The 24,836-nt window shown below is 59.3% G+C and overlaps 2 protein-coding genes across 2 annotated transcripts in view; both read left to right on the top strand.

Annotated features, from left to right (window-relative positions):
* Positions 1-8,163, top strand: part of SNX1 (sorting nexin 1) — a 31,679-nt gene extending 23,516 nt beyond the window's left edge. Inside the window, exons 11-12 of the mRNA XM_054388109.1 lie at positions 5,289-5,395; positions 7,879-8,163. Coding sequence (XP_054244084.1) covers positions 5,289-5,395; positions 7,879-8,163 — 392 coding nt within the window. The remainder of the gene's footprint in view (positions 1-5,288; positions 5,396-7,878) is intronic.
* A 1,522-nt stretch (positions 8,164-9,685) lies between these two features.
* LOC128972239 (uncharacterized) lies at positions 9,686-24,374 on the top strand. Its single transcript, XM_054388108.1, has 7 exons — positions 9,686-9,752; positions 10,246-10,354; positions 12,264-12,315; positions 16,931-17,009; positions 22,863-22,943; positions 23,362-23,433; positions 23,959-24,374. The coding sequence occupies exons 1-7, from the start codon at positions 9,686-9,688 to the stop codon at positions 24,192-24,194; spliced, it is 696 nt and encodes a 231-aa protein (XP_054244083.1). The 3' UTR covers positions 24,195-24,374.
* The last annotated feature ends 462 nt before the right edge of the window (positions 24,375-24,836 follow it).

Raw genomic sequence — 24,836 nt, 5'->3', positions numbered from 1 at the left:
CAACCCAACCTCATAAAATAAACCCACCCCCATTGGTCCCCCCTCCCTCCTGGATGGGGTGAGCCCCCCTGTCCCCCCCCCCTCCGGGTTGGTGGCACCTTCTTTCCCTGGCACCAGCCCTTTTTGGTGTCAACCTGCAAAAAGGTTTATGCTTGAGGGTTGCCAGGTTTGGAAAGGAGCCACTCTGTGTCCCAATCCATGGGAAAGGGGTAAAAATGGGCTTTTTTCCCCCGTGCCAATGTGTTGACCCACCCGCCTGCCCTCAGGGGTGGAGTGGGTTGTGGCCCTCTCGGCATATGGGGGGCTGGTGTGGGCCCCTGCACTCCACTGCCAAACAGGCCCAAGCCCCTGAAGTGGAAATTTTATTGCACTGGAAGCCCCCAGGTGGGGGCTGGGAGGTTTTTTTTTTTTCCCCCGCGGGGGTTTTTTTGGGGCATCCCCCAGCAGCTTACAGCCTTCCAACCCCGACAAGCCCAGGGGTACAGCTAGAGGCTTGCAGAAACGGCGCTTTTGCAGGGGTGTGGTGGGTGAGCACCCTAGTGGGGCCTCCTCGTGTCCGGCCCGGCGTTTTTCCCCCCCTGCTCCCAACCCCCCCCCGCGTGGAAAAGCAAGATCGATTCCCCCATTTCCCCTTGTTCGCCCATGGCCGACCACCACCCTCTTCCAATGCCCCCCCTTGGCCCTCCTCAACCCAACCCACCGCCAAGCCCAGCCTGCCCCTCCAGGGCCCGGGGTCCCGGCAAAGCCTGGGGGGGCGCGACCGTGCACCCCCCCGGGGTTGGTAGAAAGGCCCCTACCTGCCATCACCCCTCATGAGCGCCACCGTTGTGTGGTTGGTCCCCCGGGAGGCAGCGGCTGGGCGAGGAGATGGAGGGCTAAAACAGGTCCCCCTGAGGAGGGGCCCCCCCCCCCCTCCCGGCAGCCAAGCTTAGTCCCCCCCCCCTGGGAGAATTTGGGGGTCACTATCCCCGGGCCCACTGCTTATCCTTAAACCCCCGTAGAGGGGGCCCGGTGCCCCCCCTTCGTGTAGGGTATTCGGAAAGCAGAGAGAGTGGCATAGTAAATCCTATGAATTACAATTTTTGGCCGCAGGGAGTGCAAGGCCAGCCCCGCCTGGCACCAGCGGGGGTAGAGGTGGGAATTGTACCCCCAGGTTCAGGGGGAGGGCCCTGGCCAAAAAAAAAGTGTCCCCACCTGCTGGGCCCTGGGAGTCCCCAGCCAGGTGGGCCTGCCACCAACCCTGCCAATGTTGTTTTTTATGCAGCTGTCACCCCCCCCAAGCTCCACCCCATCCTGGGGAAAAGGTAAACAGGGGGTGAGAACCCCCCCCTCAGAGCCATCCTTTTTTATCCAGGACCCTTGAAAGGGCCCACCAAGGAGAAGCTTGGGGAAAGAGGGCCCAACTTTTTATCCAGAAAAGGAATAGGGAAAAAGGTGGGCCCAAGGAGCGCCGAGGGAAGCACATAAATGGCGGACTTTATATTTGAATGGTGGGGAAAGAAGTGGAAAGAAAATGGGAGAACTGGGGTAGAGAAGGAAAAATGAAAAAGTTTTAGGACAAGTGAGGTTGGCGAAGAGGGGACCCCTGGACACAACAATTTTTTGCCCAGAAGAAGACTTGTGTCCTGTCCCCCCCCCTGCCTGGGAATAGGTTGGGGCCTGAAGGCCCATGGCCACCCTGGAAAAATGAGGCCCCCCATGAAGCAAGGATCCCTGGTCAATGTTGGGGGGAGTTGTGATTCCCCCTATGTGTCACCCCCAGCCATGGCAAGGGGGGGTTTATTGGGAAATGGCCTGGGTTAGGGTGGATGGGGGTACCACCCCCCCCTTTCGCCCACCCCAAACCCCATACTTGAGGGGGGCCCGAACCCGTATGAGGGCCTGCCCCTGTCCTTTACTACCCCCAGCTACTCAGAGGGGGGGCCCCCCGACCAGGGCCCTTGGGGTGATCCTGCCGCAGGTCAAAGCAGTGGGCAAGACTTTCCCAGGAAGTCCAGCACATCCCCTGGGGCAAGCTCCCCTTGTTTTTAAGAGGGGTTAAAGTGATCCCCCTGGCCTATGGCACCGGCATGTGCTTTGTGCTTAGGGGGTCAAGCACCCCCCCAAAAAAAAAAACTGCCCAACACCCCCCCCCCTACCCCCCCGCACAGCCCAGCCTACCTGCTGGCCCATGGCCCCTTAACTCACTTACGGATTGTAGAGCCTACCCCACGCCCCCCCCGTGCCACGGCCGCCGCTGCTCCAGGGCCCCCCCCTGTGGGCGCAACCCACAGTTGTTGGGGAAAATGGCGGCCGTTGGAGGGAAAGCAAGGGACCCTTGGCAGAGCTTTTCATGCAACCTGGGTGGGGGGAAGCGTTGGGGGTTGAAAGGGGGGGGGCACACCATCCCAAGAGCACAGAGGTTTGTTGGCCCCAGGGTGCCCCCTTTGGGATGGTGCCCTCCCCCAATGCCCCCCACCCAGCCCCCACCCCAACGGTTTCCCCCCAAGGGCCCTACACCTGGCTTGGTTGGCAAGAGCCCCTGGGAAACTCTACGCTGTAGCGCCATCTAAGCCCTACCGTGTGGGGGTTGGGCCGCCCTGCCCCCCACCCCCCGCCCCCACTGCACCTCCACACGGAAACCAACCATTGCACCGTGGCAAAGCCCCCCTCCCAGCAAAAGCAAAGCCCAGCCCCTCAAGCTAAGCTTCCGACAACCTCACGCAACCAGCCCTCAACCTCAACCAAAACACTCTCCAGCCCCACATCCTCTCAATCCCACCAAGTTTGCCCCAAACCTCCATCCTACTCAACAAAAACCTCCCAGCCCTTCAATCCTCCACGCTCCCCCATCCCCCACGAATCCTCAACATCCCTTGCCGCAAGCCTCATCACAAAGCACCTCTTCCCAGCCAACTCATCTACCTCACACAGGCTTCATCCCTCAGCCCATTCCCAACGTTCCACACAACACCTCCCTCCCCCCACCCAAAGCCCGCACTAGCACCCACTCAACAACTCCCACCCCCAGCCCCCGCGACACCCGTCACAACCTCCTGCCTTCCAGCGCACACACCACACTCCCAAGCACCCGTGCCCCAGCCATAGCACCCCTCATCCACACCCGACACAACTTATTATCGCCCCACCCCCCGCCCTATCATACTCACACCTCCCCCCAAAGCCCCACTCAACCCTCCACACACACTCGGCCCCCACCCTCATCACACAACTCCCCGAAAGCCCCCCACCCCTCATCCTCACACTCCCACCCATCCGCATCAAACTCAAACCACCTCCCCCAGCCCCCTCCAACACACACCCTCCCCAATCCTCATCATCAACACTCACCCAACAGCGCCCCCCCACCTCCGACACACCCTCCCCAGCCACTAACTCCACTCCCACCCCTCAAGCATCCCAGCTACCCAATCTCCACACCACCCCCAGTTCCGTCAAACTCCCACACTCCCCCCCTTCCACCTCAAATCACCGAACACCTCCCCAAATGCAGCCCCCTGTCAATCCTCCAACACAAACTGCGTCCCCCAAGCCCTCAAAACCCCCCCCCACGACCAACCACCACCCCCACCTCCCCATCCGCCCTCAACTCACACCCTTTCTTTCCAGCCACACCTCGCCCCCAACAACCATGGCCCCCAGCCCTCAACTCCACACTCCACCGTCCCCCTACCCCACCCTCACCGACCCGCCACTGGCCTCCCAGGCCCGTCAACCACACGACGACTCCCCCCAGCCCACCAATCTCGAAGCACTCCTTCTTCCTCCCCCATACGCCCTCCATCCACAACGCCCACTCGTCCCGCCAGCCCGCTCAATCTTCACCAACTCCCACACGGGCCTCATCCTACCTAGCATGGGACCCCGCATTCCCACAACCTGCACCCAAAGAAACCAAACCACCCCAGGGCCCCCCCCTCAAACTCACACTCCCCCCAGCCGACCAAACCCTCACGACCACACCCCATTCCACCCCCTCCAGCAATAAACCACCTCGTCACAGCCCCCCCACATCCTCCCACCCCCCCCCCCCACTTCACCCCAGCCTCAATCCTCCCATCACTCCTACCCCCGACCCCCTCCCTCACGCTATCAAAAATCCCCACCACAAACCCTACAGCCCAGCCTCAGTCTCAGACACTTCAACTCCCAAACCGGCCCACAATCCACCACACCTCCCCAGCCCCAACATCTCTCTACCACGCTCCCCCCCCCCCCAAAACCCACCCAAATTCCGTACACATACCCCCCGAATCCCGTGCATCACAACAACACTGTTAGCCCACGATCAATCACCACAAGTTTTGCCCCCCCAGCCACATCTCACACCTCCAATCCACCTTCCAGGGCCCCACAATCCCTCAACACTCCCCTTGTCCCCATCCCCTCAACTACAGACTCGAACACTCCACCCAATCCCCTCACACGACACGACCATCTCCAAAGCCACCCAACTCATCACGCTCCCTCCAAGCCCACATCTCCCCCACCACCGTGACACCCTCCCACCCACAACTTCCGAAGGGCACCCCCCCAGCCACAATCCTCACACCCCCCCCCGCCAGTGTCCCTCAAAAGCACACCATAACCCGACCCACGCAGGCCGACCCAACTCACACACCTCCCCCAGGCCTTCCAACTACAACACCTGTCACCCATCCCCCTCCCAATCTCCACAACAACCCCCCCAGGACCCACAAAAGCCTAAACCACCTACCGTCCCAGTCCCACCAAACTCCACACAGGCTCCCCCCAGCCCCACACATACACAAACACACCCCCAGCAGACCCCATCCTCACAGACCTCCTCAATCCCTCACCCCGAATCCCTCCATTCCTCACACACCCCCCAGCTCCTCATCCTCGACACTCTCACCGAGCCTCCAACACACACCTTTTCCCCCCCCGCCAAGCCCTCATCTCACACTCCCCCCAGGCCCTCATCTCCACACCTGCCCCCCCCGACCACCCCCCCATGCGCCTCCAATCGCACAAACGCCCCCAGGGCCTCGAACACAAACACACTACCCCCAGCCCCCCCTACGCAAACCACCACACCCCCGTCCCAAAGCAGCCACCAATCTCAAACCCCCAACAACTCCCCCCAGTAAAGCCACCCCCCCTCAAACAACCACCCACTACCCCCCAGTCCGACCCCCATCAGCGAGACACCCGACCCCCATCCGACCTCAGATCTAACCACCCAACCTCCCTCCCCCAGCCGAACAAACATCCACTCCCCCACCCTCCCCCATCTCACACTTCCCCCATGCTTCATCCCCTCACAGTTCCCCCCCGAGTGACCCGAAAGCCCCTCTCAAACAATGACGACACCCTCCTCCACCGCATCCTCAACCTCACCCGTCGTCCCCCCCAGCCCCCCCGCGTCCAATCCGTTCCACATTTCCCCCCGAAGCCCACAATCACAACACACTCAATAGACCACTAAAATCCCCAACCCCAAAACCTCCAGCCCCTCCCAACTCACACCTATCCCCACCAGCCCCCATCTCATCTCCACCACTGACCTCCCCAAGCCCTCAATCCACCAACACCTTCCTCCAGTGCCACAACCTCAACACTCTCCGTCCCAGGCCTCGCCCAACTTCCACCTCCCCAAGCACCCTCATACTCGACACTTCACCCCCCCTCCATGCCCCATTCATCTTCCCACCTGCTGACAACACCCTCCCATTCACCATCCCCACAACTCCACACCCTCCCTTCCCAGCCACAACACGACAACCACACCCCCATCCCCGCCCTCAACTCCCCCCGCTTAACAAAACACCCCCAAAGCTCCACAACACCCACACCTCCCCCACAAGCCCTCAATCCTCAGAACATTCCCGAAGGCACGGCCACCCCAATCTCCAACACTACTCCACCCAGCCTCATCACCACGAGCACCGGATTCCCCGCCAATCCTGCCCACCATAGCTCACCACCTCCACCGCCAGCCCCGCACCAACTCCGCGACTACCATCCCCAAAGCCCTCAATCCCAGCAGTGAAGGCTGACCGTCGCCCATCCATCCACCCAGCTTATTCCCCTGCTCCACTAATCCTCAACGACAACACTGGCCCCCACACAAGCCTACCCCATCTCCACGACACAACCCGCATGCCCACAATCTCCAGCCTCCACAATTCCGCCCTGGATCCCCAACATTCACAAACACTAACCGCCCCAGCCCCTCAAAGCGGTCACACACCCCGCCAGCCACCAAAACTCCACAGGACACCCCAGCCCCACCAAAAACCACACTCACACACAACGCCGGGGCGATGCCCGCCACGGCATCCTCTCATTCCTCAAAAACAGCCTTCCTCCCCCCATGGGCGCCCCCTCATCTCGGACCAAAAAGTGTTCCCGAAAGCCGACCATTCCCCCTCCCACACCTTTCCGCCCCACCCCCCACACCGAAAATCCACACACACGAGGCCCGCAAATGCCCACAAGGCACACACTTGGCACCCCCCGGGCACACATCCCCAGCCTCACACAACTCCATTACCCCCAGCCAACAAAACCTGCACACCAAAATATCCCCCATCACAACACACCACACATGCCCTCTGTAGGTTGGGGCCCCACCAACCCCCACACGACCTCCCCCCAGGCCCCACATCTGCCGACACCTCCACCATGCCACATCTCCACGACTCGCCCCCACAAATCCCCCCACCCAATCCACACAGCCCATACACACCGGTCCCCCAGCCCACCAACTCACAACGTCCCCGCATCCCCTCATCGCCGTCGCACAACTCCCTCAGAATTGTCCCCGCACAATCTTGAACCCAGGCCAACCCACCCCCCATGCCCACCAATCGTCCCAGTAACACACCTAGCCCGCAGCGCGGGTGCCCCCATCCCTCATCTCACCCACCGGATCCGCCTCCCCCCAGGCCACAATCCTCACACCCCTCCACCCAGGCCCTCCAATCCATCACCTCCCCACCAGATCCCTCACACCATCCACCCCCATAACAGGGCCACACAACCCGTGGGAGAGCACACGCCCCAACAAAAACCCCCTACGCCCGCCGTGCAAACAACCCCTCACCCCCCGCAGGACAGTGTTTAAAGATAAATCCCCAACCACCAGTAACAGTCATGGACAAACCCTACTCCCCCCCCCCCCCCCCGCCCCCTCCCCCCCCCCCCCCCTCCCCCCAGCTTATTCCTGTGGGTGGGTTGCCAAACCCATTGGGGGATCAGCCCCTCCCCGCCAGTTGCGCAAGGATAAGTTCCGACCAACCCCGCCCCCCGGGGGATGACATCTCAACTTGGGGTGGGCGTCAATGCATGAGCCATCACCCGCAACCAAAAAACCCCCCCTGCTATGTGGGTGTTTTGAAGGGACAGAACCCTGGTGGTGCCAAAACATGGGGGTGCCCCCCCCCCCTCCCATTGCCTCCAGGGCTTCCAAGAGAGAGACCCATGAAATAGCCCAATTCCCCCTGTGGGCGCATGGGAAAAGGAAAGCCCACCTTATGGAAGATAGAGGAAACCCCACCCGCCCAAAAAAAAACCCCTCTCCCCATGGAAAAATCCCCCCCCCCCACCCCCGCAATCCCCCTGCACCCTAGGAGTGGGCCCAACACCCTGGGGGGGGCAGGTCAGGGGAGAAAGCCCCTGGTGCCCCAGCTAGTGGGGGGACCCCATTCCCCCCCTTCCCTCGGCCCGGGAAACCAGGGCAGGCCCCACCCTACCCCCAGCCCCCCCTCAGCCCCCACAGGGGGTCCATGTTGATGTTTGGAAATTGTTGTCTCACGGTAGTTGACAGCTGATGGAACCCCCCCCCTGGGAGTTGTGGTGGTGTTGGAGACCATGAAGGGGGTGGGTGGTTGACCCTTGGGGGAACCCAAGCAGTGGAACTACGCGGTCAAGTTGTGGCAGTACATGGTGGAAGACACGACCCGCGAGAAGCCACGCAACACCCCCAAGCTACCGAAAAAGAGCCGCCCTGAAGACACCGAGTCCCCGCAACAGAGAACCCGCGTGTGGCGCCCCGGAGGGAGCCCCTTCCGCGACCCCCACCCCAACAAAAATCCCAAGATTCCCCCCCCCCGGGGACGCCCCCCCACACGGCCCCCGTTACCAGGAGGGCCAGGGAACCGGTGTCCCCGCCCAGCGACGCCCCGGTGGCCCCATTGACCCCCCCAAATAGACCCAACACCCGCTCCAACCATGAAACGCCCCATCACCCGTCAAGGAGTCATTAAGGCCCCGACCCCCGATCATTTACCAGCCTGTCGCCGGAAGGAGAACATTAAGGGTGAAGCACCTCGCCCAAATCCCCACCCCCCCCAGAGGGCCCCAACCCAGGCCCCCTGACACACTTCCCCCCTGCCGCTTGCCCCCACCCGCGCGCGAAGTGTACCAGATGATGAGGAAAAACCCGACTGGAACATGGGCATGCCAACAGAGTTCCCGGCCCTGTCACCAACATGAACCGGGCGGGGGAGACCCCCAGCGCCCCCGGTGTGCAAGGTTGGGTGTACACGGAAAAAGGGAAACCCCATGTGATGTTGGTCAAAGTGGCCCCCCCCCCCCCCACTAGACCCCAATGGTGACATATTTGTACCGGCCCATATCAAGGTGTCCCCAACCCCCCACTCGCACCCCCCACCCCACCCACACTTAAAGAAAGAGGTGCCCCCAACAGGGGTTGCCCCCCCAACCCCGGGCCCCGGGGCCCAAGGAAATGGCCCCTGGGGTGACAGTGCAGGGTACCGAACGCCTATAGATGGGTCCCCCCAAGCAAGGAAGAGGTGGGGCAGCCAAGTGGGCCAAGACAAGGAAACCCCCTCCGCTCCCGCCCCCCGGGGTATGTGGGGGTGCAGCACCTTCCCATACGGTTCCCCCCACCCCACCCATGGATGGTGTGCCCCGCCCTGAATACCAGATGGCGCCACCCCCCACCCCCGGAAGCCCCCACCCTGTACAACCTGTTTGCCCCCATGAATGGTGAAGTCTTACCTGAGTGGAGTACCAACCCAAACCACCAAGAAAAATCCCCAGGCCAGTGGCCAAAATGTAAGGTTGTGAAGACTGGGTCGCCCTTTGGCAAAGAAAATTATAAAAGATTTGAAAGTGCGTCGACCCACCCCAACAGAGAGCGCACACACCAGGGTTGTTGATAGACAGACCCCGGACACGCGACACCCAAAAGTTGGGCCCCTGGTGGTAAAATGGGTGGTAGGACATATTCCGTCCCGGGTGGGAAAAACACACTAAGTAGGAGGGGCTCCCGTTCCCCACGGGCCCCTTGTTTCCGCTATTAGACATGGAGGTCAAACCATAGCCCACGACAGCCGCCCGGGCACAAGACGCCCACTGTAGGACTTGGAAATGGACCCCCCCCCCGAGGGGTTGGAGTGAAGTAGTCTTTTTTGGACCCCCCCTGAGTTCGCCCGGCCACGACCCGGGACCGTTGGGGTCACGTGAGGTAGAAGACCGCCACCCGTAAGTGAACACCAAGATTGGCGCTCCAATTCCGCACCCAGGAGCCCTAAATGGAAAAGAACGCACCCGCCAGGTGGTACCAAGTCGGGTTTGTACCCCCGCCGTGGTGGTGTGGCACCCCATTTGGTGAAGGGGAGACGCATTACCAAAAGGCCGCGCCCGTGATGGGGTAATTTAATTAGCGAAAGCAACCCGGTAGGCCAGTACCGCCATGTACAGACCCCCCCGCCCCCCCCCCACCACGAACCGTCCAAATAAGAAGGTTCGCCACCCCCGCAGTAAGTGAGTCAGGGGTAGAACCGCCATATGGGGAAAACGAGGTCCAAGGGACCCCCCGGGACAGGTTGCACCACCTGGGGTCTACGCACGGGCAAAGAGGTGGTTGGCTGTGGGCCCCCCCCCCCCGGGTGCCCCCTGGGAAAACCGGTTGCACTAGAGAGTTGTTGTAACCCAGCCGTGCAGCCGGTCCGAACGCCCCCCCGGGTCTAAGAAAGTGCTAACACGCGGCACCCCGGGCGGCCCTCCGCCATTCCCTCCGGGAGTTTCCGCGCTAGCTCGCTGGGTCGAATTCCCCCGCGTCGCGGCCCCTCAGAACCTGAAGTGAGTCCCCTTATAGGGTGCGCCCTGGTCCCCGCGGGGCAAGCCGCTTGCCCGCTGTCCGCGTGTTTGCTGCAGCCGGGGCCGTCTTGTTTAAGCACCGAAACCAAAACTTGGCGAAACCTAACGCCACCGTCCGCACCTGACCCCAGTCCAAACCGCCTGGCCCTGCAGCCACGGATGGCGCCTGGGTTGTGTTTGCCGTTAACTACCTTTCCGGCGCCCGGGGGGGCCGGTTAAAACGGGCCAAAACGCCCGGTGCGGGGACGTCTTCCGGCTGCAAGTAACCCCTCCCCCGCGGGCTATATCCCGACCCAGCCCCCCGTGCCCCCGGGGCCACCCCAGGAATGGTGCAGTGGACCTCACCAAAGTGGAGACCCCCACAAAGCCCCCACCAGCGGGAGCATGCCCCCTGCCCTAAAGTACAATCTCTGCAGCCCACCGCAGCCAACGGTTAAATTATAGATTGGGGAAGTGGTTTTTATTAGTAAAAGAATGCATGGAGGTGGCCTGCCGGGATCCCGGGCGGGCACAGTTTGAAGGAAAGGTGGAAAATTGGACAAAAGATTGTGTTGTTCAAGTAGCATCACAATCTTAGCCACCCCTAGCCCCCCCATTGTTTTTTTGAAAATGCAAAAAGATTTACATCTGATGTGTTTTGGCGACAAGATCCCCCCATGGGGCTGGGGAGCGGGAAACCCACCCATCGGCCGTCGGGCGACTCCCCAGGGTGTTGAAAAGGCAGCTTATCCTCATATGCCCTCCGCCCTGCCCGGCCTCCCTTAGTTGCCAGGGGGTTGGAGGGGAATGAAGGAACCACCATTTTGCAAATGGTAAAGGAAGCCGCACAAAGCTTATTTCTCAGATTCCTCTCCACGGTTGTCTATTCTTTGGGTTGTTGAAGGGAATTGGGAAAAAAACCACTCCCCGTATAAATGGTGCCCATTGGGTGAAAAAGGAGCATGGGAAAGGAGCGGAACAAAGCCCATTGTGGAAATGGAGCAAACATCTCCCCCCCCCCCCAAAAAAGCCTTCCAACCAAGGGCAGAATCTTGGTGGTAAAAAGGGACGTATCAGCCATCCCACCATAGTCCCCCCCCAGTTGGTGTAAGTGCGCAGCCCAACAGCATCCTCAAAAGTCCTTTCCACCCACCAACCCCTTGTGGCTACTTTTTGGGAAGTCAAGTCCAAACCAGTTTCGGCCACCTTACCTTCCCCCCCTCCCCGAACCCCCCCAAGCCCCCAGTGAGTGGCGCCAGCCTACCCCTAAAAAAACAAAACCCAGCCTGCTGGTTGGGGCCAAGCAAGGGGTGTACAAAGCCACGAGAGCCCAATTTAATGCCCATCAATGAGCCTTAAGGGGACCGGTCAACCCCCCGCCCGAAGGTCCCCCCACCACTTACAGGAGTATGCTTTAGACGCATCCCATTCCCAGTTGGGTGGTCCCCCTTGGTGATTTTACCAACGTCCAAATGTTTCCCCCCCCCATCCCCCCCCAAGCCCAACCACCACGCCCCAGAGCCGACAACAGCCCCCATGTGAAGCCCCCCCTGGATATAATTAATAGATAATACCCATAACTATATAAATAACATGGCAACTGGTCATTGAGTCCTCCCAATGATGTAACCATAAATAGGCCCCAAATGAAAAACGCCCGGGCAGCTGGGACCCGGGCGGGCCCCCCTCGATCCCCCCCCCGGCCCCCCACCCCCCCACCGACCCGGCCCCCCGCCCATCGCGGCCCCCCCCCGAACCCCCTCCCCCCCCCCCCCACCCCCCCCCCCCCTGCCCCCCCCCAGCCCCACCCCCGGACCAAAAGGCCTGAGCCTGGAGAAGGTCCCAGGTCCCCCCCCCCCAAAGCCGGAGTGTCCCCCCAGTCCAACAGTGTTTGAGAAGCCCCACCAGCCCTTGCAGGTGTACCCCCCAAAAGCATGAGTAAACGCGTCATACAAGTAGTCCTCTACCTCCCCGTAAACAACGTGAAACAAAGCATTTGGTTCACCAAAAATACACAACGAAATCCAACGCATTGAAGAATTGAATAATATAAATAAGAAAAATTGTGTCCAAGTTCAAAAACAAATGCTGCCACCCCTCTTTGTGCATGGTGGGTGGGGTGAGGGTGCCGGCACGATAAACACCTCCCAAGTCAATCAAAAAGCTTATCCCATAAGGGCTTGCCCCCCCAGGAATGTTGTCAAATTGCCCCCCAAGTTACCCCCAGTTGACGAGGGCCAGAAGGTAACCAAGCACCCATAGAAAAGGCCAAGTCGTTGTGGTACCCCCCCCAACCACACTGTGCCAGGGCCTCCCGACCACCCTCCGTGTGCGGCAGCCGGCCGCTAAACAAAGGAGTATGGCCTATGGGGGGCGCAATTCGGGCCCCAGGAACATGCCTCTCCCCAGAACTAGTGGGTCCGCACTCAGATCTGCCAAGGGGGGCCAGGGGTGCAAACGACAAAGCATGTCACACTTGTTTCACTTGTGTCTGGTTCAGCCCGAGGAAGGAAAACTGGTTGTCAGAGCGGGCGGGCAGACCCGTAAAGTGATCCTGACCGCATGGCTTCATAGTCGCGTTGAGCCCGCCATGTGGTTAACACCGACCCGAAGAAGCAGTATCCAGCCCCAATGAGCGTGTGAACAGAAAGGGGTATGGTGGACCAAGATGGAAGACAAACCCCCAGTGTGTGTACACCCAAGAAACAGAGTGATATGAATTCCACTCCACAACTACCCCAACAAAACAAACCCCACTCACCATCAGCCAGCCTTGATAAAAATAGGCAAAAATGTAGCAGTTTTGTAAAGGAAGCCCCAACAGTATGGAAAGTGTCCAATGCCCGCCCCCCCAACCCCCCACAGGGTTTCCCCCCATCCCGATTTTCTCCCCCCCCAACGCCCCTCCCCCGGATTTACAGCTAATCCCCCCTCCAATAAAGACCCCCGCCCTCCCAAATACAATGTTAATATTCAAATGTCCTGGGTAAGATGGCCCCCCCCCAGGGAATGTCCCCCTGCCTGTGACCCCTGCCCCCCGGCCCCCCCAGGTTTCATCCCACCTCCTAGGCCTTTTTGTGGGTAGGGAAAGTGGAAAGATGACCCCACCAGATGAGGTGCAACCTGAACCGGTTAAAATGGGCTTAATAGGGCATGTGGTGAAGGAGCATCTTTGAAGTGTGCCACCCCCTGGAAAGTTGGAACCCGACCACAACACCAGTACCCAAGGAGCAGGAAATCCGAGACCCCCTCGTCCCCCTGCCCCCCATCCATTTGCTGACGCCCCCACCCCCTGAACCCCCCCCTCCATATTCTAGGGGTGGGTTGGGAACGTTGGGTTTTATCCCTGAAATTCCCATGGACATCTCCTTGAGCCCCTTTCCCCCTTTTCAAGGGTCAAAGGGATAATATGGGGGCAGGAAGTGAAGCCCCCGCAATGGCCACGGGCCCCACCCCCACCCCAGGGGGGCCCCCTACCAGCCCCCCGCATCCCCGCAGGGGAGTACAGTAACAAGCCACACCCCGGCTAATGCCCCCCTCCGTTCCCATCCAGGGGGGTCCCCCCATGACCAAAAAGCCGATGATAGAGCACTGAGGGGTGGGGTGAAAGCACCAAACCTACCAAGTCCCCACAGCCTAAGAGTCCCACAATGAGGTTCTCGCCCCAAGGAGTGCCCACCCCCCCAAAAATCTCCCCCTCCCCCTTCGGGCCCCCGCCCATACTCCAGTGATGGTGCCCCCGCCAGGGATTGTTGGGCACACAGCCATCCAAAAAAACCGATCACAGCTCCGACACAAAAACCCACACCATCCGCTGTGGTTGACAGGCGATGTTTGGCCCGCCCATTTTGGGGCAGCCCACGGTGGAGGCGTTGGGGTGCCTGCCTCACCAGGCCCCTGGGCAACAAGCAAGGGCAATAGGCCCAGCGCTGGGGGCGGGCGCCATTGAAGAAAGGGTTGAAGATGAAAGGGCCTTGGGTTGTGATGGAAGTCGTCCCCCCCCCCTGGGCATATGGGTAACCCTCAAAGCGAGTCACCTCCCCCCCCGCGCGTGCCCGGGACGCAGACGGCAGAGAATAAAAAGCCCGCCTCTGATATAGTCCACCCTTCCCCCTCCGTACACTGTGATTCACGACCCCCCTATGAGCACTTCCACCCCTCCACTGAGTAGAGACAAACAGCAGAACAAGGCTTTGCAAATGGGCCAGGTGGCGCCACAGCCATCCTGGCCCTGCCCTCCCACCGGGCCCCCCCCCCCCACCAGGCTCCCCCAGGGATGTCAGGGCCCTCCTATTGAAAAGGGACCTACCTTGTGACAATAAACATTCCAGTTCCACACAAACCCCCCAGGAACCAGATCAAGGGTATCATAGGATAAAACCCAATCAAAACAGTGGTACACACAAGGAACCACATCCCAGACAGACTGTCCCAGTGCAAAAGAAGGCCATCCACCGCCCAGAAGACAGACCTTAACTCCCAACAACCTCCGACCTTATGTGTCCCACCCATCCCATGCCGTACCCATTTCACAGGGACCCTCAAAACGACTCCCAGAATTTCCCCCTACCCCCCTCCTGTTCACCCAGAGCCTGGCAATAATTATATTCCCATCCATGGCCACCCTGAAGTCCCTAACGCCAGGGGACACAGTTGGGGGTGAATGTCATGAGGCTTGTGTACACCCTTGGGTCCCCATCCCCCTCCTGACCGTGGGGCGGCCCCCCCCCCCCAAAGCCCCCGCCCATATTTAGACCCAGACCAATTGGTATACCGAGGGAACCCTCAACAGGTTTGGCCCTACCTCCTCCGTCCCGCCCAGGACTAAAAAGAACCTACCAGCCCCCCCGCGAATTTGCTCACAGCCACGACCCTCCCCATTGCACATCACGCCTCCCAGGCCCTCGCTTTTTCCCACTTCCGCCCCTACAGCAAAGCCTTGGTAGCACTCCCCTTGGAACCCCCACTCTCCAGCAATATCCGCCCCTGGTATCCCCCCCCCCCATCGGGACCGTGTAACGCCAGAGTGAAGGCGCCCGAGCTGGAAAATTAGCCAAATAGCCAGGGTTAGGTCCCTGCCAGCCCATAGGGCAAGAGCATTCGTTGTACCTGCTACCCACCCGGCCCTAATACTTTCCACACACACCCTCCCATCCAAGCACACGTCACGCCCTTGACCCCGCCCATTGGCCTTCCTTTGGGCCCCCCCCAGGGTGCCCAAACACTAATGGGAACCCAAACAGAACCATATGGTGCTGCATTTGTCCCACCATCCCACTCCCCCCCAAAGGTTCCCTTCTCCCTTGTGGGGGCTGGGCTTCACCAGCATATCCCCCTTCCAACCAGTGTCAGCCGCCCGCTTCTGCACGGTTGATAACCATACATTTCCCCCAGGAGCAGTACCCCCCACCCTTCAAAACTCACTCATACCTTTGGGGAAGAAATGACCGCCTGGGGGGTTTTCCTCCCCCTTGGCCCATCCTCCCTCAAGTACTGTTCCAAACCCCTCTGCAAATTGTCGCCTCACAAAGAGCCCCTACAGGTTTGTGTGTGTAACGAGAGCCTCCCCAGCGCCCACCCCAAGAATATATTTTGAAATTTGTCCCACAAACCAGCCCCTGAATCAATGCGGCCACCCCTGGACCGACCCCCCCCTCCCTGTCTGGGTCCCCCCTCCTCCAACAAAGACTCGTTATGAAATTCGAGATGTTGAACAGAGGAACCGTTCCCCAAGTGCAAATTCCTGCGCCCTTGGTTGTTAAGCCCCCCACCATAGTGGTGTTACCCGGCGCCCCAAAGCGACGAAAGCCATGGGGCTCGGCTACCATCCCGCTCCCTGCACCGTGCAGTCTTGAACCTGCATAGTCCTCCACCCTGCCGTGTGCCCCCAAAGGCAGGAAAGCATAATCATAGCCAGCGCGTTCACAGGAGCTCTTGCTTACTCCCCCCAGTGACCCCCTCTCCCCTCACGGAGCACCCATGCAAATTCCAAAAAGGTCAAAGAGGCCCCAGGTACTCAATGTCCTACCATGGGTGCTGATGTGTGTCCTACCACCATAGATCTGAGTGCCACCCTAGGCTGGCCTGCAAGCAGTCATGTCCAGGGGGAAAGTAATTTTAGCCGCAACATCCCTCGCCCCCTGGGCCTTCTCCCCCCCCGCACCAGGTCCCCAGCCCGTCTTAGGCCTACCACACATCTTCAGCAGGTGCCTCCTTTATCCGTCCCCTGCCCCCCCTGGCCCAGCCGGATGCCCCGATGGTGTCCCCCATCCATGCTCCCTGGTCAAAGGCCCTCCCGGGTGCCACTGGACAAACAAAGAGGGTGCACAGTGGACTAGGAGGCGTATCGTTCAGTAGTAACCCCCAGGGAGGGTATAAAGTTTCTTGAGTCCCCAAGTGTACATTAACGAAGGCCTGGAGGGCTTGGAAAATTGGGATGGGTGTCCCCATAAAGAATGTGGCCACGTGAATTTCATTCCGCCTGGCCAAGTGAGATCCAAGTCCATCCCCCTCTTTGCTACCTCTTGGAGAACAGAGGCCTGAGTATGAGGTAATGTTGTTTTAGGGCAGTTGTGAGTGGGAAGGGCTAAGTCACTCCCAAGAACACCCTAACTGTTGTGGACCTTCCATGGAACTATGGGTGGGGACCCCACCCCCCCTGTGACCCCCCTCCCACCAGCAAGCCCCTCCCCGCTCCCACTCCAATCCACCCCAGGTCCCAACCGGGCCCCCTGGCCATCCCCCCGACAAAGGCCCGAAAATGCAACAAAAAATACGAAAGCGCTTAATGCAGAAAAGTATTCTGGGGCTAATAAAGAACGCATTTTTCCCCCATTTGCGGGGGTCCCATTCCCCATAGGTCAGCGATAGCAAACCCCCACCCAGGAGCCGGGACTCACCCCCAGATTCCTTCACCATCACCCCTGCTGAAAAGAGCAGTGGGGCATGGAATTGAGCTAGAACGAAGGACCAACCCATAAGTGTATTCCCAAAGGCCCCCCTGAGAAACGAAGTTGTGGGGGGTCCATCCAATTCTTTCAGTTGTGATGTACCCCCCCTAGGGAAAGAATGTTATTACCATTTGCAAAGTTTAAACGTGTAAAAAAACCTGGGTTGGTTGCAGGAGAGCCCAAAAAGAAAGGGATTTTGTTGGCGGCCAACATAGATAAGTTCAACATGGATCTGTCACAGCTCATTTTACATACCCCCCTGTCGTGTGTATGTATTTATGGCGCCTGTGTCAGAGTGTTAAGCCCCGGTGTTTGGCCCGTATTTTGTAGTGCCAAGTTGCTCCACATCGCCCATGTAGTAAAGAATATTATTCAGCCCCAGTTGTCCCCTTGGCATTGTGAGTGGTGCCCATGTGGCAGGGCCAAACCGGCCCCCCCCTGTGGTTAGTGTAGTTAGGTGTGACCCCCCACTCCCCTCCCCCTGTTCCCCCCAATGGGGCAAGTGTGTAAAGATTCCCCCCATGGTGATCCTGGTTCCCCTAAGTTTTTACCCCCAACCCCACACCCCCCTTACAGATGATTTAATAGGGCCAGATGTGCCAACATACATCCAAGATCCGCCTGAGCACTGTCCCTACCACCCCCCCCTGTCAGCAGCCCCTGACGGAAGTCCAGTGAACCAACCCTGTCCCTGTGCCGCTATATGATCCTAAATAGCCATAGCAAGTCCCCAGGTCTCCCCCCTGGCATTGGCCCCAACCACAAAACCCCAACTCCACAGCCCCCATGTCAAAGGTTCCCATGTATCCCAAGCCAATGGGCCACGGGTGTGTCCAAGCCCATAATGCCACATCCCCAAGGACAGCAAGGAAGCTGCCCCTTTGTGCGCCAACCTGGGTGCCAGTGCCCCTAGGCCCAAGGTGGAATGCCGAAGCGGAAAGTCGCTTCCATGCCCCTTGCCTTACCCCTGCCCACCTCCCCAACCCCCCCCAAGCAAGAAATACCCTGTAAGCACCCCTCGGAACGCCACATAAAGAGCAGAGCTGATTTAAATAACGACCACCCAGTAGCTCAGCCCCAGGAGAAGAAAACATTATGTTTATGGGCCCCCCTAGCGCCCCAGTTACCAAAGCCCAAGCTCAATCCCTCATCCCCTCCACCCCTCCGCCCCCATCCCCTTGGGATAGGTCCCCCCCCAGGTCACCCAGTTCTTAGAAATGGTGGGTCCCTTCCTGCCGCTGCGTCGCCCCCACCAAGGCCCCACACGCAAAAAGCCCCCCCCCACACCATGTGCAAACAGATGCTTAGTGAACCAAGTTCAAGCACAGTGTTCAAGGGGTTTGATACAAAGGATACCGCAAGAGACGTCCGACAGAAGCCACCCCCACTCGCATGGGAAGGGTGACCACCCACCACCCCCACCCTGGGTATCCCCAACTCAGACCTCCCCCCCTCTCTGGACTACCCCCCTGTTACCCTCCTGGACCCTGCGGTCCATCCCCACCCGTCCTGAACTCTCCCCCCCCCCTCTCTGTGACTTCCTCCCATCCCCTTCTTACTGCCTTCCCCCCCTCCTTTGGAAACATCTTAGCCCCCTCTTCCTCCACTTCCGCCTCCCCCCCCCACCTCCCTCACTCCCTCCCCCCTCCAGCCCTGACCTTATCCCCCCCATCTCCCAACCCCTCCCCATCCCCCCGCGATTGATCCCTCTGAACCCCTCTCCCCCCCCCCAACTCCCCCCTCCCTCTGAACTCACCAACCCCCGGCTCCACTTGACTCCCCCCCTCCCTCTCACACCCGCCCTGACCCTCTCCTGAGAGACCTCCCCCGCCACACCCCTCCGACATCTTACTCTCCAAAACAACAACAAACCGGAGAGGGAGGAGAGTAACAAAAAAAATAGAGGCGATATTCACCCCCTGAGGATCGGGGGAGTCAGACAGGTGGGGGTGAAGTGTGTGAGAGAGGGGGGGAGTCCCCCAGTATGGCAGGGTAGGGATTCCCTAAGGTAGGTGGGTCGATGGGGGGGGAAGGTTTCCCCCCCAAGAAGGAGCGGGGAAGATGGAGGAAAAGGGGGGAGTCAGGTGATGGAAGGGGGTAGATTGAATTTGAAGGGGTGGAGTGAAGATAGTGTTTTTGGTGATTCATGAGGGGGGGGATTCCAGAGTACGTGATGGAAGAACATGAAGTGAGAAGGTGTTGTGTCCCCCAGAGATGGTTGGGTGGTGTACGGACCCCCAGAAAGAAGGTTGTAGTCCGCCCCATTATTGGGTGTGAGGTATCAGTAGCACCGTGGTGAAACCCCAAGGTTAGAGGGAGATAAGGGTCCCCCCCCCCAACCCAGGCCAAAGATGATCAAGACATTTTGGAGACCCACTTTATGGAATCCACCCATTTCACCCCCCCCCAACCCCAAGATCTATCCCAGAAAAAACAGCAACTCCCAGAAATTTGGCCAAGATCTGTGGCCAACATGTGCAATCGCCCAGATTTGGACAAAACCCCACCTGCCCCCATGTTCAGGGCCCCCTCTCCCCAGCCCTGTGTCTAGAAATGTGATGGAAGGAAAAATTAAAAATATAGTGATGCAGCCTGTAAAACCAGGCACAGGGACCCACCAATTGAATTTTCCGCAACATCCTGGCTGAGCCTTCCCCCCCTGGGAGACCACAACCGTGGTCCCCCACCCCAGTCCCCACTCTTACTGTGAGGGGTAAAGGAAAATTTTACAAGGGACATATGATGGGGTGAGTAGAAGTTCAAGGAAAAGCCCTCACCCTGCAATCCCCTGTGGCCTAAATGGGCCCAAATACTGGCCAACCATAGTCCAAAAGAGGCATGCTCATCTTACCCCCCCCTTGGCCCTTCTGGTCATAAGCCAGTGCCCATTTGCTTAGGGGCTCCCTGTGCGAAAAGCCCAAGGGTTGCCCAGGTTTGAGACTGAGATTGGGTCCCCCCAGTAAAGCCCCAGCTTATTCACCACATCCAAGGGGCCCAGGTGAGGGTCCCCAACCTGCCAGCATGGGCATTGGCCTGGCAGGTGGTGAAGGTCAAACGAGCCATCAGACCCCCCCCTAGAAAAATCTACCAGAAAAACTGTCAGGTTTGAAGGGAAAACCCCCACCAATGTCTCACCCAGATAGAATCCCCACTAACCCCCCCCTTCCAATGCAAATGTATCACTTACACCACACCACATGTCAGGAAAGCCTAACCCACAGCCAAACAAGTCCCATCCTGTCCAGCACAAACCAATCCATGGGGCATGTAAGCATTTACCCGAACACCACCCTTGGGGCACCTTCCTGGCCAGGCATCCCTCACCACGCACTCCCATTGGTTAAAGAACATTCTTCCCTACACATCCCAAACATGAATACTCCCCCACTTTTCATAAATAATGCTACCATCCCCCCCAGTCCCAAAGTCACACCCCCTGTAAACCAACACTGCAAAGAAGTCCCCCGCCACCCCCACCACTAGCATGGCAATGCCCCCCCAAAGATCCTAGAAGGCCAACCATAAGGTTTCTCCCACCCAGAACTTTTTCCCAACATCAGAGAATGATCAAGGGGGATGCTTGGGTTGGGGGTAGAAGCCATGCCCCCCCAGGACCCACAATTGGGCAACTGGGGTAACCAGAAAACTCAGCCTCAGCATCATCTGATGCCATAGGCCCCCTACAGGGGCCTGGCCCAGTGCCCCGTTTGCCAGTGTAAGTGATAGATAGCCATGCTAATGTTTTGAGAAAAGTGACCCCCACCAGAGGATAGCCCCCCCCCCAAGGATCCGGATAAAAGGCCCCCCCACCAGAAAAGGTCCCCTCCTCCATGTGGAAGCCATCCCCCCTCCCACCCTCCACCACTTGCCCACAACCCCAACTCACTCAGGCTGTCCCTCCAGATCCAAGCAGCCACTCAGTCCCCAACGATTACCCCCCCGCACCCCACGAGGTCCCAATCCCTCTGGAACCCCCACCAACCCCCTTCCCCCCCCCATGTGTCATTTTGCCTTTAACAAGTGGTCAATCCAGAACCTGGAACACAGAGCCTCCCAGTCCCCCACCCTGCCCCCCATGGCCATTCCCAGTTTAAGTCCATTGAACCAAGCCGCATGAAGAACCTCTGTGTGCAAATCGCAGTGTTCAGGAAAAACGCACAGAGCAAAAAATGCCTTGCAAGCAACAGACAAGAAGGGAAGGTTGATGCCCCAGGCCCCCTGATGCTGGATTTCCAACAACCCAGGAAACCCCAAAGCGTCGGGGCGGGGAGGGTGGGGGGGGGGGGCACCTGCAGCCAGGGCCCAAGGTAAGGAAATAATCTCCAGAGGTAGGCACCTGATCAATATAACCAGGGGCCCTCTGCCTTTGCCCCTGCTTGGGCAGTGGAAGGAGGAGGGGACCCCTGAGTTGAGAAGCATAAAGCACCTGGTAAGCAGCATGGCCACCGGTGCCTCATCCCCTGACCCCCAAGGCCCCTGCCAATTGCATGCAGCAGGAAGAAAATCAAGCCATTGTGTTTCCCCCCCCCCACCTCCCCCCTGGTTGGGCCCCTTCACCCCAGCAGACAATGCTGGGTCTTTTGTTTTGGGGGTCAACCCCCCCTGGTTTTTTCAACATCCAGCCCATTCACGACATTATGATGGAGGGGCAGACAGACAGAAGGCCCCCCCCCATCTCCACCGGTTTTATTGCATGACAAATTACCAAACTGGGGGAGGCCCGCAGATTACCAAACCCTGAAGGCTGTGAGGGCCCCCTGCATAGCTTGGGGCCAGAACAGAGAGCTGGGCAAAAAGAATGAACCACCAGGGAGGTTTTTACAAACCCCCGGATAGACGTTGCCATAGAGCCCCCTGCCCAAAAACCTGTTACATAAGACAAACCAAGGAGCATAACATGTCATGAACAGGTAATGTCGATTTGAAGCCAGGCCATTATGAGTCAATCCCCCCATGGAAGAAGTGACCCATTGGTGCAACAGGGAGCGCGCCTAGATTGGGCAGTCAAAGAACATAATTGTGCAACCCAGAAAAGATGCCCCCCCAGTTGTTCCACAGAAAAGGCCAAAGGGGTGTCCACACCCTGTGCTTGCCATATTCCAGATGAAAGTGGTATGGGCCCAGCACATGGCCCCAGTGTAGTTTTACTCCCCTCCCCCTCCCCTGCCAGACCCTGGCCCTGCTTGATAGACCACCCCTATGAAAAAAGCCATCCCGAGCATTATTCAGTGGCCCCCCCATGATACAGGAAAGGGACATTGTGTATCAGCTGTAGTAAGTTACCAAATGGTGGAGGTCCTCCCCCCAAAGGCTTGCCCTGTGAAAAAAGGGCCTGGTGAGCAAAAGTTGCCCAGGGGGAAGGAGATGTGGCCCCCTGAAAAGCCCCACTGGGTGGCTGTTAATCTATCTGGAGAGGAGAAGGCTGAGAGGGATCTGATCAATGTCTGTCAATAGGGGGCTGGGGGTCAGGAGGGAAGGGACAAGGACAGCCTCTGCTCACTGTGCCCTGGGATAGGACAAGGAGCAATGGATGGAAACTGCAGCACAGGAGGTTCCACCTCAACAGGAGGAGGAACTTCTTGAGTGTGAGGGTCCCAGAGCCCTGGAGCAGGCTGCCCAGAGAGGTTGTGGAGTGTCCTTCTCTGGAGCCTTTGCAGCCCTGTCTGGATGTGTTCCTGTGTGACCTGTGCTGGGTTCTATGCTCCTGCTCTGGTAGGGGGTTGGACTGGAAGATCTCCAGAGGTCCCTTTCAAGCCCTGACATCCTGGGAGCCTGTGGGGGCCTGGTGGAGGGCAGGCAGAGGCTGTGGCCCTGCCCTGCAGCCTGCTGCTGTCTCTACAGTGGGAGTCTCGAGTGACTCAGTACGAGAGGGACTTCGAGCGGATCTCTGCCGTCGTCCGCAGGGAGGTGACTCGCTTCGAGGTACACTGCCCCGGGGGGCTCACCCCCAGCCTCACATCCCCCCTCTCCAGCCCCCCAGCTGCCTGCCCTTGCTGTGCCCTGGCCTGGGAGCAGCACCCAAGGCCTCACCTTGGCTCCCAGCCCCACTCCTGTCAACCCAGGGAGGTGTGGGTTGGGCTCTCGGTGCTGTGAGCACACCTGGGGCCTCCTGGCTAAGGGGGGGAGGGGGAGGAGCATTGGGGGGGCTTTGGGCAGAGACCCTCTGAGCCATTAGGCTGTGGCCAGAGGTGAGCTTCACCCTCAGTGTCTCACACTGCTTTCTGGAAGGCCCCAGGAGGAAGAGGGAAATCCTGGTGGCTTCTCCTTCCTCCCCAGCGGGAGGCAGAGGGCTGGGTGGGTGCCTTGGCCTGGGGCTCACTCCTGCCCCCATCCCTTGCAGAAGGAGAAGTCCAAGGACTTCAGGAACCACGTCACCAAGTACCTGGAGACATTGCTGACCTCCCAGCAGCAGGTGGGTAGTCTCAGCTCCTGGTGTGGTGGTTCCTCCAGGCCACTCAGCTGCTCCTCACCTGCCCTCTAGCCCCTTCCCCAGCTTCAGTGCCCTCCTCTGGAGCTCATCTCCTACCCTACCCAAAGCAGGAGGTGGGATGAACAGGGAGGGGTACAGCAGGGCAAAGCCTCAGCATTGCACTTCCCTTGATGACTTTTGGAGGGGAAGCTGTAACCTGGGAGGGGGTCTGGGACATGGTGGGGGGAACCTGGGGGAAGGGGGGCTGCAACCTCTGTGGGAGCTTCTCCCTCTCCCAAAATGCATCTCAGCTTGCTCTGGGCTTGGGTTGTGTTGGTGGAGTGCCCTCTCTTGTCCCCCCCTGGGTGTCTTCCCTCTTGTCCACCCATTTCTTTCCCTGGGTGCTCTCTCTTGTCCCCCTGGGTACCCCTCCTCTCCTCCCAGGTACCTCTCCTTTCTTCTGGGTGCCCCTTCTGGTCCTCCCACGTGCCCCCTGTGCCCTGCTGAGTGCCCCCCTGCCCCCTGCAGCTAGTGAAGTACTGGGAGGCCTTCCTGCCCGAAGCCAAGGCCATCTCCTAAAGCGGGGCCGAGTCGGCGCCGTGTGGACCCCGACTGCCTTTCTGGGTACCTCTGCCTCGTCCAGGCCTGGGCAAAGCCTCCTGGCAGCCTCTGGAGCTGCTGCTGGAGGTGTGCCCCTCCCCCCCTGCCCCGAGGAGCAGCTTTGCCAGCCACTTAACTCTTCTAACTGTATATTTTTCATTTAGCAACATCTATTTTCTTACTGGGAGAGAAATGTAGAGTTTCCTGCTTTGGGCCCTGCGCTGGGGCTTCACCAGTGCCTGGCCCTCAGGCTGGGGCCTGGCTCTCAGGCTGGGGGCTCTTAGGGCTCTTACTGAACTATCTGACTCCTGCAGTGCCATTAAACTTCTGGAATAAAAACTTCTATCAGGGCAACCAGGCTGTGGCTGGCTGTGGGTTGGGCTGGGCTGGACACAAAGAGTAACAGGCCCCCCCCAGGGCTGGCAGCGAAGCCTTCTGCTGTGTGGTGACCTTGGGGACCTGTCCTAGCTCCTGATAAAGCTCTGGCTTGCTCCCCTGCTGCCACCAGCAGCTGTTTTTAGGAGCTGAGCTCACTGGGGCTGGGGTGGAGGGGGAAGGGGATGGTGACTTGCTCCCCAAGTAGCCAGGGTGGAGCCTTTGAGGAGCTGTGCTGCTCCTTCCCCCCATGGCCAATGTGGATGCTGCTCCTTCATTTCCCCCCAGAAGCCATGGTGGAGCTTTTGAGGAGCTGTGCTCCTTTCCCCCATGGCTGAAGCTTTCCTGCTCCTTTTCCCCATGGCCAAAGAGTGGTTCCCATTCCTTCACCCCCCCAGAAGCCACCGTGGAGCCTCTGAGAAGCTGTGCTG

This window comes from Indicator indicator, chromosome 16, assembly GCF_027791375.1.
Source record: "Indicator indicator isolate 239-I01 chromosome 16, UM_Iind_1.1, whole genome shotgun sequence".
In the NCBI taxonomy this organism is placed as follows: Eukaryota; Metazoa; Chordata; class Aves; order Piciformes; family Indicatoridae; genus Indicator; species Indicator indicator.
Note: the sequence above shows the minus strand (reverse complement) of the source record. Positions and strands in the feature narration are given on the sequence as shown.

What these genes read in the sequence shown, in the direction of transcription:
- LOC128972239 (XM_054388108.1), top strand. Translation starts at nt 9,686, where the DNA reads ATGTACAGACCCCCCCGCCCCCCCCCCACCACGAACCGTCCAAATAAG. An exon ending in CACCCCTGCTGAAAAGAGCA is followed by an intron (nt 17,010 to 22,862) that starts GTGGGGCATGGA and finishes CTGTCTCTACAG; the next exon opens with TGGGAGTCTCGAGTGACTCA. An exon ending in TGCTGACCTCCCAGCAGCAG is followed by an intron (nt 23,434 to 23,958) that starts GTGGGTAGTCTC and finishes TGCCCCCTGCAG; the next exon opens with CTAGTGAAGTACTGGGAGGC.